At 37.3% G+C, this 15135-nt stretch overlaps 1 protein-coding gene across 11 annotated transcripts in view; it reads right to left on the reverse strand.

The window, feature by feature from the left end:
• FAM126B (family with sequence similarity 126 member B) overlaps window positions 1-15135 on the reverse strand; it is a 51674-nt gene that overhangs the window by 7144 nt on the left and 29395 nt on the right. For all 11 annotated transcript variants that reach the window (XR_005557971.1, XM_039354000.1, XM_039353937.1 and 8 more), the window contains 6 exons: window positions 13810-13989; window positions 13005-13085; window positions 12685-12800; window positions 10297-10392; window positions 4806-4922; window positions 3276-3363 (listed from right to left, as the gene is read on the reverse strand). Coding sequence is in view for 10 of the 11 variants with exons in the window: in XM_039354000.1 (XP_039209934.1) it covers window positions 3276-3363; window positions 4806-4922; window positions 10297-10392; window positions 12685-12800; window positions 13005-13085; window positions 13810-13989 (678 nt within the window). In the remaining variant the exon portion in view is untranslated. The remainder of the gene's footprint in view (window positions 1-3275; window positions 3364-4805; window positions 4923-10296; window positions 10393-12684; window positions 12801-13004; window positions 13086-13809; window positions 13990-15135) is intronic.

The raw sequence follows: 15135 nt of genomic DNA on the forward strand, positions 1-15135 counted from the left end.
GGAATATTTTCAGCTAATGGTTAGCACCTACTAGGAGTTAGACCTACAGAGCCGAAGTGGCGCAGCAGTTAGAGTGCAGTACTGCAGGCCACTTTAGCTGACTGTGTTTAGCAGGTCAGCGGTTCAAATCTCACCGGCTCAAGGTTGACTCGGCCTTCCATCCTTCCGGGGTAGGTAAAATGAGGACCCAGATTGTTGGGGGTAATGTAAATATATATATACATTGCTTACTGGTGTTTACCGCTTAGAGAGTGCTTGCACTTAAAGCGGTATATAAGTCTCATAAATAAATAAATAAATAGAAAAGGTCAACAGAATTCAAAGGGGTTGGACTTAGCTCCCTGTACAGATTCTAGGCTGAACCTTTTTTGAACTCCATCCCCAGGTTTTGCTACTCTTTTTGCTACAATAGGTTGGCAATCAGAAAGAAATTAAAGAAGGACTAGAGAAAAAAACAGTGATAACCAAATTTTAGGATTTATGTTAAACAACTACTATCTTTGTAATTATTTCAACATAAATCTTTGCATTTTTTAAGTTTTGCAGTTCCATATCAGGATATGTACTCCCTTCTATCTTCTGTCAAATTTTACCTATGGAGTTGACAAATTATGTACCATTTTAATTTTGCTATAACATATTTAACTAATCTTTGTGCTACTGTGAAACTCTAGATGAAGATATGAAGCCACTATCAAAGTCTCCTTGGATTGTACTTTCAGTGTTATAACTGCCGAAAATCAACAGTATAGTTTTCTCACTATTTGGGAAAAATCTTACTGTGCCACAACTCAAGAATTAGACATGGAGACTTCCCCAGACTTCCTCTACATGCACCCTTCTTGCTGTCAATCATGATTTGTTAACCTCGCAACAGGATATTATTTTCTTTACTCTCCCATGCCCATTGGTCAAATCAAATGAGTAGAAAAATCTGAAGTATGCTTTGTCTAGAGATGCTAACTCAAAAAACAATTTTTGTACCAGTTCTAGCACAAATGCTCACAATTTTTTTTTTCTTTTGATTGATTAAAAGCACATCTCATAGCCATGCTAGGTGGTAATTCTCTGAGCTGCAATGCTGTTTCCAGGGACATTAAATGGGAAAGGCTTCTTTATAGAATCTGTCTAAGCAAACCAACCACCCTTTGTCCATCATAATAAACTATGTAGGGTTCAATAAAAATGAAAGGGAATGCTTTTGATTTTCTGGGAGCCATATGGGGGAAGTGGGAACTTCTCAGCTCCAGAGCATGCATACAACCTTAAAACCATGTAGAATTCTTTTCAGTCATATATGCGGTTTAAAATATATGAAATTTGGTTTACTAAAAAAAATAATAATCCAGAAAGCTGAAGGTCACTGACAGACATCCTGTTTTACGACTAAGGCTAGGATATAGACTGAATTATAAGGAGGCAAGCACCTTACTTTTCTTTTTTAATAAAAAGGAGACCAAGAAAGCGAAACATTTAAAGTAAAAATTCAGAATAGAATGGAGAGAAGTACATTTTGTAAAAAGATGGATTTTTTATTATTAATAATATTAATATACTTAGTATATTATTACAATATGAGCAAATCAAAAAAGACTTTCCATCAGTTTAGTGTTTGCCTCAGCTTTTTCAATTTTGGTCAAAAATGAAAGCTGAATTCAAATAAATTCAATCTACCTTTAGGCTTTTTAAATATATTACAGGAAGCTTATCAGCAGAATTTATTTTTTTATTAAAAATCGATTTTGTAGTGCATTTATTTATTTACTAAAGGAACATTTAATAACAAAATAAGCATTCAAATTGTTGTCTTCGGAAGTATATTATAATCTAGCCAGCAATTCATCAAGCAAGCATTTAACTTAATCTAAAGGAAAGATTTAAAAAAATCCAATCTCATTTGGTAAGGTAATTCCCTTGCAAAAAAGTTAACATTTAATTAAATCTGGGCAAAGCACACACACATTTTCTTCCAAATTGTATAAAAGTCCATATCCCTATGTTTTCTTTTTGTAAAGTATGTTCAGAACTTAGCTTCTGTTTTTTATCTTACAAAGATCAGTTCTTAGTAATTTCAAGACCAATTACTCTACCCACCACCATTCTAGAAGAGAAAGCTACAGTATATTGAGGGTTCATAGAGAGGATGGTTACTGGGGCAATGTGGCTTCCCAGGAGAAGACTTTAGCCCTTTCAGTGTCTCTTTAAACAGGCAGAAACCAATCTGGGCATGATTGTAAGTAAAGAAAAACAAATGACATAGGAAAATGGACATTTTCTTTTTCCAAGATCTTGTTTATGTATTTAGCAAAAGGCCAGTGCAATCGACCTACGTTCATAAAAGCTGGAGGGGAAAAGGAAGATTATGCCACTTCTTGAAATAATTATCATGCTGTTCAAGTTCAGAGAGAGGTCCAATTCAAGTTGTACCATAATTACTAGACTGTTAGCATCTAAACGTATGCTTGTCAAGTAATTCTGTAAGTCTTCCCAACAGATATGCAAAATGCAGATAAACAAGCATTCAGGTAGTCCTCAACTTACAACCACAGTTCAGCCCATGATTTCTGCTGCTAAGCGAGACAGTTGTTAAGTGAGTTCTGCCCCATTTAACAACTGAGACAGTTGTTAAGTGAATCACTGCAGCTGTTAAGTTAGCAACACAGTTGTTAAGCGAATTGGCTTCCTCACTGACTTTGCTTGTCAGAAGGTCGCAAAAGGAGATCACGTGACCCTGGGACACTGCAACCATCATAAACATGACCCAGTTGCTAAGAATCCGAATTTTGATCACGTGACCATGAGGATGCTGCAATGACTGTAAGTGTGAAAAACAGTCATAAGTCACTTTTTTCAGTGCCACTGACTTCAAACCATCCTAAACGAATCGTTGTAAGTTCAGGATTACTGTATACATGAACAATACATAAGTGCACATCTGCATGGTTCACAAAAGAGGACTTTCAAAAAGCACACTGCAAGTAGCAGTCAAACAATGGTTGCAAGTAATGTAGCTCTAATTATTCCTCTTTTTTAACCAATATTCTGCTAACCTTTGCCTTATAAGAGAGTGAGGAACTCTGGATTATAGCCAAATGGATGAAATCAAAGTTTACAATTTATCATGACATTTTGTTACAATGGTGCACAAAGTATTCTGCTGAAGGTTCCTTTGGAAGATTTCAGAATATTACATAAGTCATTCAGAGTTCACTATTAATATTACAATTATATGCACAATTTAAACCTCATGAACAGATTACAGCCTATCCCCTTACCAGCAGTGGCTGAGAGTAGAGTTCAAGCTGAGCTCGATATATTATATCATCCAGCGTTTCCTGACCAAGTTCCCATTGTCCATTGTAGCTATATATGGATGCAAAGGAAATAACACAGTGCATTATTTTTATGATTATGAGCTTTCCCCCTATCAGTTAACTTCCAAATAGACCCTTTTCTGCTGCTTTGATTTTGCTAGTGCTAGCTGTAAGATCTTATGTAAAAAGCTGACTCCTGGGTACAATTCTTCCTTGCTCTATCTGTACATTTCAGTCAGAATAATTTCATTACTAACATTTTTGACATAGGAAACAAAGGGATGTTAATAATAACTGAGCCACTTCACAAGTTCACCCATCCCCTGGGATCCCCAGTTCGGTAGGCATAACCAGGTCTTAAAGGACTTCAAAAGTTCAGAAATGATGTGGCCAACGTCACCTCAGGGGGAGAATATTCCACAACATAAGCACACAACAAAAAAGGCCCAATGCCTAGGGCCTACCAAATGCAGCTCCCTAGATGACGAAACCCATAACATGCCATGGTAGCACAGCAGTTAGAATGCAGTACTGTAGGTGAATTCTGCTGACTGCCGACTGCCAGAAGTTCAGCAGTTCAAGTCTCACTGGCTCAAGGTTGACTTGGCCTTCCATCTTTCCGAGGTCGGTAAAATGGGACCCAGATTGTTGGGGTCGACATGCTGACTCTGTAAACCGCTTAGAGAGGGCTGTAAAGCATTGTGAAGCGGTATGTAAGTCTAAGTGCTATTGCAATCCCACAAATACCCATACCATGAAAGCTTTAAAGATTAACATGAGCATCTTGAATTGGGCCTAGAAATAAACTTGTAACTAATGTAGCTTGTGAAGCAGAGATATAATGTGTGTTCGCTGCATTTTGCACCAGCCGAAGTTTCTGGATATTCTTCAAGGGCAATCTTATGTACAGCGCATTACAGTAGTTCAACAGTGAGGTGACCAAGGCGGGAGTGACCATGAGTAAGACCCCTCAATCTAGGAAAGGTGCAACTTATAATAATCAAGTAGAAGTTTTCCAGAGTTAAACAACTTCATAACAAATGTAAGTTACCATTTTTCACAGCAAAACATAGCACAAATATTATAATTATTATCATCATTTTAGCCACTGTCTATCCATTGCAGGACGAAGGCCTTATCTGCATGTTTCCAACCTATACAGTCCTGAGCTATCTTTTGCCATTATAATAAGAAAGAAAAAAAATGAAAAAAAGGTGTTAAGTACTCTGCTAGAGGGTTACTCAGGTGGTTCCTTTCCATTCACTGCTGTTTTTTAAACTAGACAAATGTATGCACACTCACTTGCATTTAGACCAATGAAATATTTTCAAAAGACAGCTAACTAATAAGGCAGAAAAATTGCCTGATAGAACTCTGCTGTCCACTGTTATTACTTTAATAAAAAATTATGTTACATTTTATTCCTGTAAAAATATGAATAATTTGCTCCAAAACAAAGAACTGTTCCTTATCCAAAGTTTAGATACATACACAGCATAATAGATTCCAGTGAGTAACTGAACCATGAAGTCAGGATCCAGTACCACTCTGCAGCCATCTTCCTTCCAGCATTTTTCATTTTGTCGTGGAAATCCACTCACACAGAGCCTGAAAAACATAAAAGCAGTTCTAAAAATTAAATCTTTATCTTTTGAGTAAGTACATTTTCGTATTTTAAATGTTGTATACAAAATTCTAAGCTACAAACCAAGATATTTCAATTATAATATTCATTTTTAGTTTATGTATGTGTTTTTATAGTCCTGGATGGTATATATTATTGTGAGAAAATTACTCACTTAAATTAGAAATCAAAGTATTTGAAGATAGATGTAACAAAATATGGGTAGTCCTTGTTTAGCAACCATTCATTGTTGGATGGTGACTTACAACAGTCCTCACACTGACAACCAATGCAGCCTTCCCACAGTCAGGTGATCAAAATTTGGGTGTTTGGCAAGTGGCAGGTATTTATGATGGCTACAGGGTCACATAATTGCTTTTTGCAATCTTTCCAGCCAGCTTCTGATAAGCAAAGTCAATGCGAAAAGCCGAATTCACTTAATGATTGCATGATTCACTTAATAACTGCAGTAATTTGCTTAACAACTGTGGCAAAAAGTTCATAAAATTGAGCACAATTCAATAACAACCACCTTGTTTAACAACAGAAATTCTGGTCACAATTACAGTTGTTAATATATTTAATTTTGTAATATCTACATAAACACTTAATTAAGACATGCCACTAAAATAATCCTATCTCTATATAAAACCACAATGAAAGATGGTTACAATATCAGGGGATGACATAGTAGAAAGTGACTATTATCATTCACAATATTTCCTACTTTACGAAATTTTGCCTGAAAACATCCTACCATCACAAACTTGATTTTTCTAGAAGCTGCCAATCTATTCCCACTGAAATCTCTCAGCAATTATTTCTGCAGTTCAGTATCAATCGCAATCAAATTACATCTAATCACAATTATGAAAAGTATCCAATTAACAATCTTCAATGTCCACCTAACATTTACCTGCAGCAAGAAAAAAACTGAAATCTAGCCAAAGCCTAAGTCACAAATATCCTTTTAACAATAAACAAATTAAAATTTGGCCACCAAAAGGATTCTAAAGGGAGAAAAGCTGTAAGAGCGCACACTTTAGACTCAAATACCAATTTTCCTCTGAAATAATAATAACTTTATTACGGTCATAGACCAGCAATAGACGTCACTTTTTACAATATATTAAAAAATACTACTGACATTAATAGTAAATAATAACATCCCTATTAAGAAAATACATGTTCTCAAAATGTTAGGGTCATTCCCTAGTTTACGTGAGTGGAAAGCCGTTAAGTGTGTGAGTAAATATAATGTTCCAAAAATTATTAGAGATATCTCCAAAAATTGGCACAAGTTGATGGCTATAAATCTGTAACCAATTTTTTTCTTGTGGACATTGTCGCAACACAGTATTTTGCCACTGCATGTGTGATATAAGGGTTTGAGTCTTGGAGGAGAAAGCCTACATAAAAATTGTCTGCCCTCCCTGGCAATCTCTCTAATAAGGGGAGAATATATGCTGTCCTATAAACTTGGTATAACTCACAGTAGAATAAAACATGTGAGATGTCTTTGACTTCTCCTTTAACATATATACATACCCGTTCTACTATTGTTCTCTTATACCTGCCCTGGAGGAGTGCTGAGGGAAGAATGTTAAATCTCGCTCTGAGGAAAGCTATTCTTTGTTTTGGGAAGGTCAGATCATTCAGATATCTTGCTGATTCCCACACACCCTGTTTGATTCTATCCCTACTGTGGCGAGGCAACACCTATTTAGTTCTTCTTGGAACTCCATGTCCTTTATTCTATTGGATACTACTTACTTTGCTTGGTCAAAGCCTAGGGACATTAAGAATACCGAAGAGAGCCCATAAGAGCCCAGTTTATGATCAATCGCCTGCTTCCAGGGGGAAGGGAAGTTGTCAGTCAGCACTAACAGACATAGTCCCTCTGAAAAAAAATGCATTTTAAGCCAGTGAATGATCATCATCTTCCAGGCTCTTACCTGAATTTGGAGCATGGCTGTCTCAATTCTTAATTGGGCATTTGGGGTTCCTTTGGGTGCAGCTAATTTGGTTTGTATGGTTTCAAGCAAGTTTTTCTTTGCAAGGATTCCTGTTTGTGCCCCATATAGAATTTGCGCCAATGTTTTGGCCTCAAAAAGATTTAAGGCAGCAGGTACTAATTGACCTCCGCCTGTGTAAAAATAATGTTTAATTGCATTTAAGGACCTATTGTTGCTTGCAATGTATGAGCCAGGTGTGCCTTCCATGTCCCTTGCAAGTGGAAAACCACCCCAAGGTATCTAAATGTTCTAACCTGTTCCAAACTATGTCCTTCTATTTTCCAGGAGTATTGACTGGATCTTTTAACAAAAACTAAATTTTTTGATTTATCAAAGTTAAGGACCAACTTGTTCTGTCTGCAGTAGCCAAGTGTTGTCCTAATTGCTCTCTTCAATCCTACAGGAGTTTGTGAAATAATGACCGCATCGTCGGCATATAGAAGCATCGGGATTTTGCAATGTGCTAGGTTGGGCGGATGCAGATCAGGGTTCTGTAAGAGATCGATCAGGGGGTTGATATAAAAGGGAGGGGGACAGGATGCAACCCTGCCGTACCCCTTTTTATACCCTTACTGAGCCGGTTAAAGTCCTTTGAGGATTATACCTCACTTTCAAGGTGGAATTGGCGTATAATTTTTGTATGAGGAAAAGGAGGCATTTATTGATAGTAGTGCCTTTTAATTTCTCCCATAGGGTGTTCCTAGATATTGAGTCGAAGGCCTGCTTAAAATCAAGGAAGAGGATAAAATCACAAAAAGAGAGGATTTTTTTAATATGTGTATTTTTGTACTAGATGGTGAGGTACCAAGATATCATCCACCGTTGATCTTCCTTCTCTAAAACCGGCTTGTTCATCTTTAATTATTCCCCCCCCCCAAAAAAAATTAGCCAATCCTGAAGTTTATAGTTTAGGTGTTTGGTATACATTTTACTAATAACACTCAGAAGACGAATGGGTCTATAATTGCCTGGGTCATTTCTACCTTTTTTATAGATTGGTATGATAATGGCTAATCCCCAGTCTCTTGGCATATGGCCCTTTCTATCTATAAATGTAAACAGAGATGTTAAAAGTGGAGCCCACCAATTGGGATTATTTTTTATTATTTCTGGCAGGACATTGTCAGCATCAGGTGCCTTATTAGCCTTGAGGGCTCCAATCAATCAGGATATCTCGCCTGGTGTAACAAGGGGCCAATAACGGGTTTGGTCCAAATTAATTTGGCTCTCATTAGTTACATAGTCGGGGTCTGCATATAGCTCTCTAAAATATTCTTCCCAGGCATGGATTGGTACCTGTTTAGTTGGAGGTAGGGGGGATTTCCCCAACCCTCTGGTGATGTGCCAAAAAAGGGATGTATTTTTTGTCCTGACTGATGCAGTTAGTCTATTCCAAGACTCCTTCAGAGCCGCCCTTTTCTTTTCTTTTAGAAGAGTCTTATATTGTGCCTTCAACTGCTTTAAGCAGTGAGTGTAATCCTCAGAAGGGGCATTTTTACTTTTTCTGTATTCCTTGTTATATGTTTTTTTTTTAGTTGCACGCAATCCCTGTCAAACCATTTTTTATTCTTTAAAACCGGCTTTTTGGGGTGAGCTAGTATTGTGTTAGTGAGAACCGATTTCAAATTTAAAATTAAACTTTCAAACCCCTCTAAGTATGATCCTTCAAACTTATTCCTTAATAGAGATGTATGTAGTTCTATGGTTTCAGGGGCTAACCTCCATTTAGTAACTTCCTTTGCATTTTTCTCTGTCCATTTAATTTTAATCTGGGTATTTTGGTTCTCTAACCTGGGTAGATAGGTTGAGCCAGCCCTTAGCAGTTTCTGTGTAATGTAAAAGTAAGGATTAGTGGATTGTGATCGCTTTCCAGTCGCGAATCTACCTCCATCTTCTGCAGGAACTTCAGGAGGTCGTATGATATTATCCAATAATCAACTGTGGATGTTCTTCCTGCTCCCCGATACGTATAGTCTGCTGGGTAGTCTTCCCATGTGGAACCATTAAGGATACAAAGGTCCAAGCGTAAGTCATCTGTCTTACACACAGACCTGTCCGATTTGCCTTGGAGTCTTTAAATACCAATTTTCCTCTGAAAAGGATTTTCAGCACCATGGCGCTAAAGTGTCTTTTTCCTCTAAGGATATTCCACCTGTAACCCAAGCTTATCATTGGATTTTTAGAATGGATTCATTAAAGGCATGGATCCAGTATATGCTTGGCACAAATATTGCAGAACTAGAAAATAGTTGTTGATTCATCTTTGTGGGAAAAGACATATAAAAAGTGAAATGAAACAGGAAATAAACTAATGACAATCAAGAGTGTATAGGCTCTTTTCATATTGCTTCTGTTTTTGTCATAAATTTATCTAGATCCTTTAAAGCAATGGTCCCCAACCTTTTTGGCTACACGGACCAGCGGCGGGGGAGGAGATGGTTTTGTGCACGCAACAAAATCTAACACATGTGCAAATAAAGCTCTGCATGTTCGCCCACTGCTTGAGCAGCCCGGTTCCCAACAGGTCATAGACCAGTAACGGTCCACAGCTTGAGGGTTGGGAACCCCTGCATTAGAGGTTGGCTTAGAAAGTAAATATTAGCTATTTCTATTGCTAACCAGGTTTTTAAAAAAAAGGATGCTGTTTTGGATAATCTTCATTAAAACTGAGTTTTCCAAATGGGACATGGACTTTTCTCGTTTATCTTAATTCATCTTAGCATCACACAGAAAACAGCAACAATAAAAGGGATATGGAACAACATATATGGTTCAATCCCCATAAGGGAAGTTGGTTCAATCCTTCCCTAATGGAAGGTTAACTGATGAAACCTGCATCTTGATGTTGCAGTACAAACACTATCTTATACATATGTATCTGCACTGTTGTGGCACTAATACAAAAGGACACAGCTTGCATCATGATCATGATCCATGTTTTGTTATTTGGCATCATGTTTTGAAAAGTATGTTTTATAAGTTACCCTCCACTACTACATCTCAATGACATCCATAAAACCCAGCTCCATTCCATAAAACCCAGCTCCATTCCACACACAGGAGAAGCCATGATCCTTTTTCTTCCTACAGTAAATTAGGAAAATTTAATTTTTCTTTATCTAATTTAATGGAGACAATGTGAAGAATCTAAGTTTCTACATCTGTAATAAAGCAAATCACTACATTTACATATGCAAATAAAAAAAGCAGGGACAAATTATGGCAAATAATCAATATTCAAATATTGTCTCACGGGTGTATAAAACCTTTTTTCTTTTCATAACATTTAAAAAAACCCAATGAAAAACATTCCCCTCAACCACACCAAGTGCATCATTCTTACCTAGAACCCATCTTGCAAAGCGACTGATAGGAAGAGGCAGGCATATAGACAATAGCAGAATTATAGCACAGCATAAGAAAGCTCAGCACTTCAAACCTAGAGAGACAAAATGAAACAGATTGAAATAGTTAATATTCTATTGCAAAACCATTCTTACTGACGGGTTTAATAAAGTAACAAAGTAGTTCTCTTTTGAGTTCACTTCATTTGGATTTGATACAGTAGTCTTGGAAGATACAACAGAACAATTAAATATCCAACCACAAAAATATTTTCAACCGAGGAAGGCAGCAGGATGGAATTGGAGCTCTACTGAGAGTCACAGTAGACTCAGCCTTGGAAGACTGGCAAGGTGTCTGCTCCAGATGTGCCAAATAAATGTTATCACTGGGAACTGGCAAACAAACATCTGAGGCTCTGCTGGCACTCATCAGGAACAGCTGTGTAATGATTAGAAAATGAGGATTCCAAGTTACATAAGAGTGATTGCTAGTTAGCAAACCTCTATTGGGAGCAACAAATCCAACCTGGGCTCCTTGTGCTTATGCCTCAAAAGTCTTGCATTCTGAAATGCTAATATTTTGACCTCAGACCTTCCCTATGAACATAGCAGAGTGTGATTTGCTCACTATCTGGGAATTGGAATGATTGCAGGCAAGCTTCTGTGTGCTTGTGGACTTTGAAGGTAAGTGTGCCCCACATATGCGGACTGCCATGCTGCTAAATTTCCAATTTCATGAAGTAAACTACTGCAACTTAATCTCTATTGGTTTGCTTGGTCTAGAATAGGTGCCTATTAAAGATAAATCTTGACACTGCCTTATTCAGTCATATCAATCATGCTTGTCAAACCCCCCAAATCAGGATTATAACTAGTAACTGTCAGTCATTTAGTCTCTTAGGTATAGTTAGCAAACTGGATGTCATGGTTCCGAAGGAAGAAACTCTTCAAAGAACTTTGAGGCATTGTTTACATCAGATGTTCTTGCTTGACACTAGACACAAGTGGACTTCAAGTCCACAACCTGGACTTGAAGTTGCTGGACTGGTTGTTCCAGAAGTAGGCTTTGGCTGATAAACAATCAGGACATAGTTTAGGACAATCCACATTCAATCACTGTATACTGATGCAGCACTTAATGACAAAATAATGACTCAGCCAAGAGGGGCTCTATACACCGTCTTTCTTCATTTGATTCAATCTCTGGGCATAGACTTTGGGTGAACCTGACAGAGTTCTTCACTGATCAAAGATTACTGCTTCTGTTCATGAAATTACATGAAAACATTAATGCAAATCAGATGCACTTTGATTGTCTCTTTTTGTCAAAACAGAAGGAAGCACAGCTGTATATTTCACTGAATTTCTTATGCCCAAAATGGGCATAATTTAATCTCAGTTTGCCTATGCTGATGAAATAGCTATTCTCTCTACAACTCAAGTGATAAGTGCATGGCCCAGGTGGTATCTGGTGGAGAGGAAAGACTTACCATCACTTACTCTAAGACAAAATAAAAATATCTTGGATGACTTTCTCTCAGCTTGGAAGTAAAGCACTGAGGTAGACCAGAGAAAGCATAACCTCACAGGGTTTCCCAGCTAATTATTTTATTAACACAGAACCATAGAATTGAAAGGGACCTAAGATGGCATCAAGTCAATCCCTGTACATTGCAGGATTCACTGTATCATCCCTATATCATCCACCTCCGTTTGAAACCTCCAGTGAAGGAGAAGAAACCATTCCATTTTTTAACCTATTCCACTGACTTACAGCTTCTCACTCTCACGATGTCTAATCTGAATCTACATCGTTAAAGTTCCATGCCATTAATTGTAGTCTTATCTTCCAAAACAACTGAGAACAAGTCGAAACCCTGTACAATATTTGAATATTCAGATACCATTTTTCACACTTACAACCTTTGCAACATCACTGTGATCATGTGATCAAAATTCAGGCACTTGGCAACTGGTTCATATCTATGATGGTCAGTGTCCCAGGGTCATGTGATCACCTTTTGTGACCGCCTGACAAGCAAAGTCAATGAAGAAGCCAGATTAACTTATTAATCTTGCTACTAACTTAACAACTGCAGTAATTCACTTAATAACTGTGGCAAGGAAGGTTGTAAAATGGGGCAAACTCATTTAACAAATATCTTGCTGAACAACAGAAATGTTGGGCTCAACTGCCCTCGTAAGTCGAGGACTATCTGTATTTCAAAAGTGCCTATAAATTCAGGTTATTAAAGAGTTTGGAAGGCACCTGTTAGACTCTACCCAATAGACAAAGCAAATATTTCCTGCTCTATTCAACTATCTCATACTTCGAAGTCAAGAAACATTTTTCTTTTAAGATATTTGGACTGTTATCGGTCGCTTACCTGTTTTGTGCAGTGAATGTTTCTCTTTGAGGATGAAGGTCACTATAAACGACTCTGATGAGGTCATGCTGACACAGGGCTCCCTCAGTCAAAGCCATGGATCCAATTGTAGAGGGCTTAGGGATTATAAAATAGTGACAATATTATTTAGGCATAATTTCAAGACACCACAAATAAAGTCTAACAAGAAGGAAGGTCTAATTATTGTACACAGTTTAGAAAGTCCAATTTAATATCAGCTGACAGCTTTCTCTTAGAAACAACTGTTACACTCAACCTACTTTCTTATCAGAAGTCTAAGAATATGATTGTATTCTTACCTCATGGTAAATTGAAGGTTTTGATAAGGAAGGGATAGTAAAAGATAAAATTTTATTATTCCCATCTTTGTCAGCAATTTCCTATAGTAATATAAAAACATTTGGAAAGGTAAGTTAATATATATAATTATGTCATCTTAAAGCCAGCAAAATAAACATTCACAAAGTAAGAGAATAATCTTTTAATGGAAGATGAAGATTTTGTTTCAGCGACAGACCAGGCTACAATTTGTAGAGCAGTGGGCTTTCCACATCTTCATTGGCAAGACCCTTTTTGCCTTTGCTCAAAACCCTTGCAAACTCTGTGTTATTTCATTTATTCAAGAACTTTATTCTGTCTTTATATTTAAAAAAATAAATAAGGTAACTTACAGGAAAATTAACATGCAAATCACATGCAAAAATTGGTAAGTTAACAAACAGTTTCTTTGGAACCTCATCAGAACAACCAGTCTGGCAAGTCAGAAAAGAAAACTGTCCGTGAGATATCAAAAATGATCACAGAGAGACAAATAGGCCTTTCTGAAGAAGACATCATGCAAAGAAAGGCCTGGGATTTTCATGGGGTAATGCTCGAAGGAAGGTTCAGTTTTATTTTACTCCTGAAAAGTCTGAAGCCTAGCCTAATCATCTTCCTGTTTTGCTTAATGCTGAAAATCAACAAGAATTTATACTCTGTATTTTGTAGGCTGCTGTCAAATAGTGAGTATGTGATTTTAGTTATGCTGACTAGCCTACGGCTTGTCCACATTTTGAGCTGCATCAGTTCAGAAGGTCAGTGCATTTTCATTGTAGTCCTACTTACCAAGTTGTAAATTCCTAGAAGTAGGGCTTCGATGCAACCATTGCTCTGCCTATCTTTGCTGACAGTAAGACGCAAATAAACCCAGATGAGTTCTGGCAAGAACTGTAAGGTGAACCTTTTGAGACGAACCTCAGAACTACGATAAAGTTCAAAGAGTTGGTGGCAGACAGGTTCCAGAAACTGGAGGAGACAAATCATGATTGTTGTGGTTTATTCACTGATGTTGATCAATGTTAATAATGGCACGTTGCCAAAAGAATCATAGAGATGGAAATGATCATTTAGGACATCAAATTGAACCATCAGAAATCTAAATTAAAGCATCCCAACATAGAGAGCCATGTAGTTTTCTCCTGAGCATATCTAATGAAAGATGGTCTACCAACCATCTTAGTAAGTGATTCCACTGTTGAACTGCTCTTATACTGAGCTTGTTTTTGCCAAACTTTCACCTCAAACGAACTTTTATGAAGTCTTTCATTTGATGTCTTCAACTATGAAGTGACAGATTCTGACAACTACTGCAATACATTCTTTCAGGTATCTGAACTATTCTAATATATCCTATAACCTCATGTCTTGTCTTCTCAAAGCTAAACATAGCATTTCCCTCAATCTCACTTACAAGACTTAATTTCTGGTCCATTATCATCATCATCCCTTTTTCTGACCTCTTCCAGTATGCCTAAAAGTGTAGATAGGACTGATCATAGTATCAAAGCAAGATCTGGCCAATGGAACCATTGTTTTCAGTGCTTTTGAAACTATACTTCTATTGAAGCGGTCTAAAATTGTATTTTCCTTTCTTTTACAGCTATGCTACACTGTAGTCTCTGACTCTGTGATGCAATGTGCACACGGAGGATCAGTGAATAGGAGTTTTGGCAACATAGAGCTTTCCCAGGAAAAAGGGAGTAAATATCATTAAAGAGAGGACCAGATTAGAGACTGCATATTCCCAATTGGATGGGGAAGGAGGGGAGACTTTCAGGATAACCATACCTTAGAATCTCTCAGGATATATCTAGTAGGTTTAGCAGGTTATAGCTTTAGTTTGGCAAGACTCTGTCCATTAGATATACGTAATAAAGGACTGACTCGATTGGATTTCACTGTGTCATTTTTGGCTTTGGACCTGACAGACTCTGATTATACCTTTTATATAGTTTGCTTCTGCCAGTATAGTTTATCATTATCAACCCAGGTATCCCCATTGATTAAAGAACTCTGCATCTGTCTGTGTTAAATTTCAGTCTCTTCAGCTTACTTGTCTGAATCATCACAAGTAGTCTGAATTTTGTTTCTTGTACACTGTCAATGATTATA

This window comes from Crotalus tigris, unplaced genomic scaffold (assembly GCF_016545835.1).
Source record: "Crotalus tigris isolate CLP2741 ecotype Arizona unplaced genomic scaffold, ASM1654583v1 scf7180000017568.12009008, whole genome shotgun sequence".
Classification (NCBI taxonomy): domain Eukaryota; kingdom Metazoa; phylum Chordata; class Lepidosauria; order Squamata; family Viperidae; genus Crotalus; species Crotalus tigris.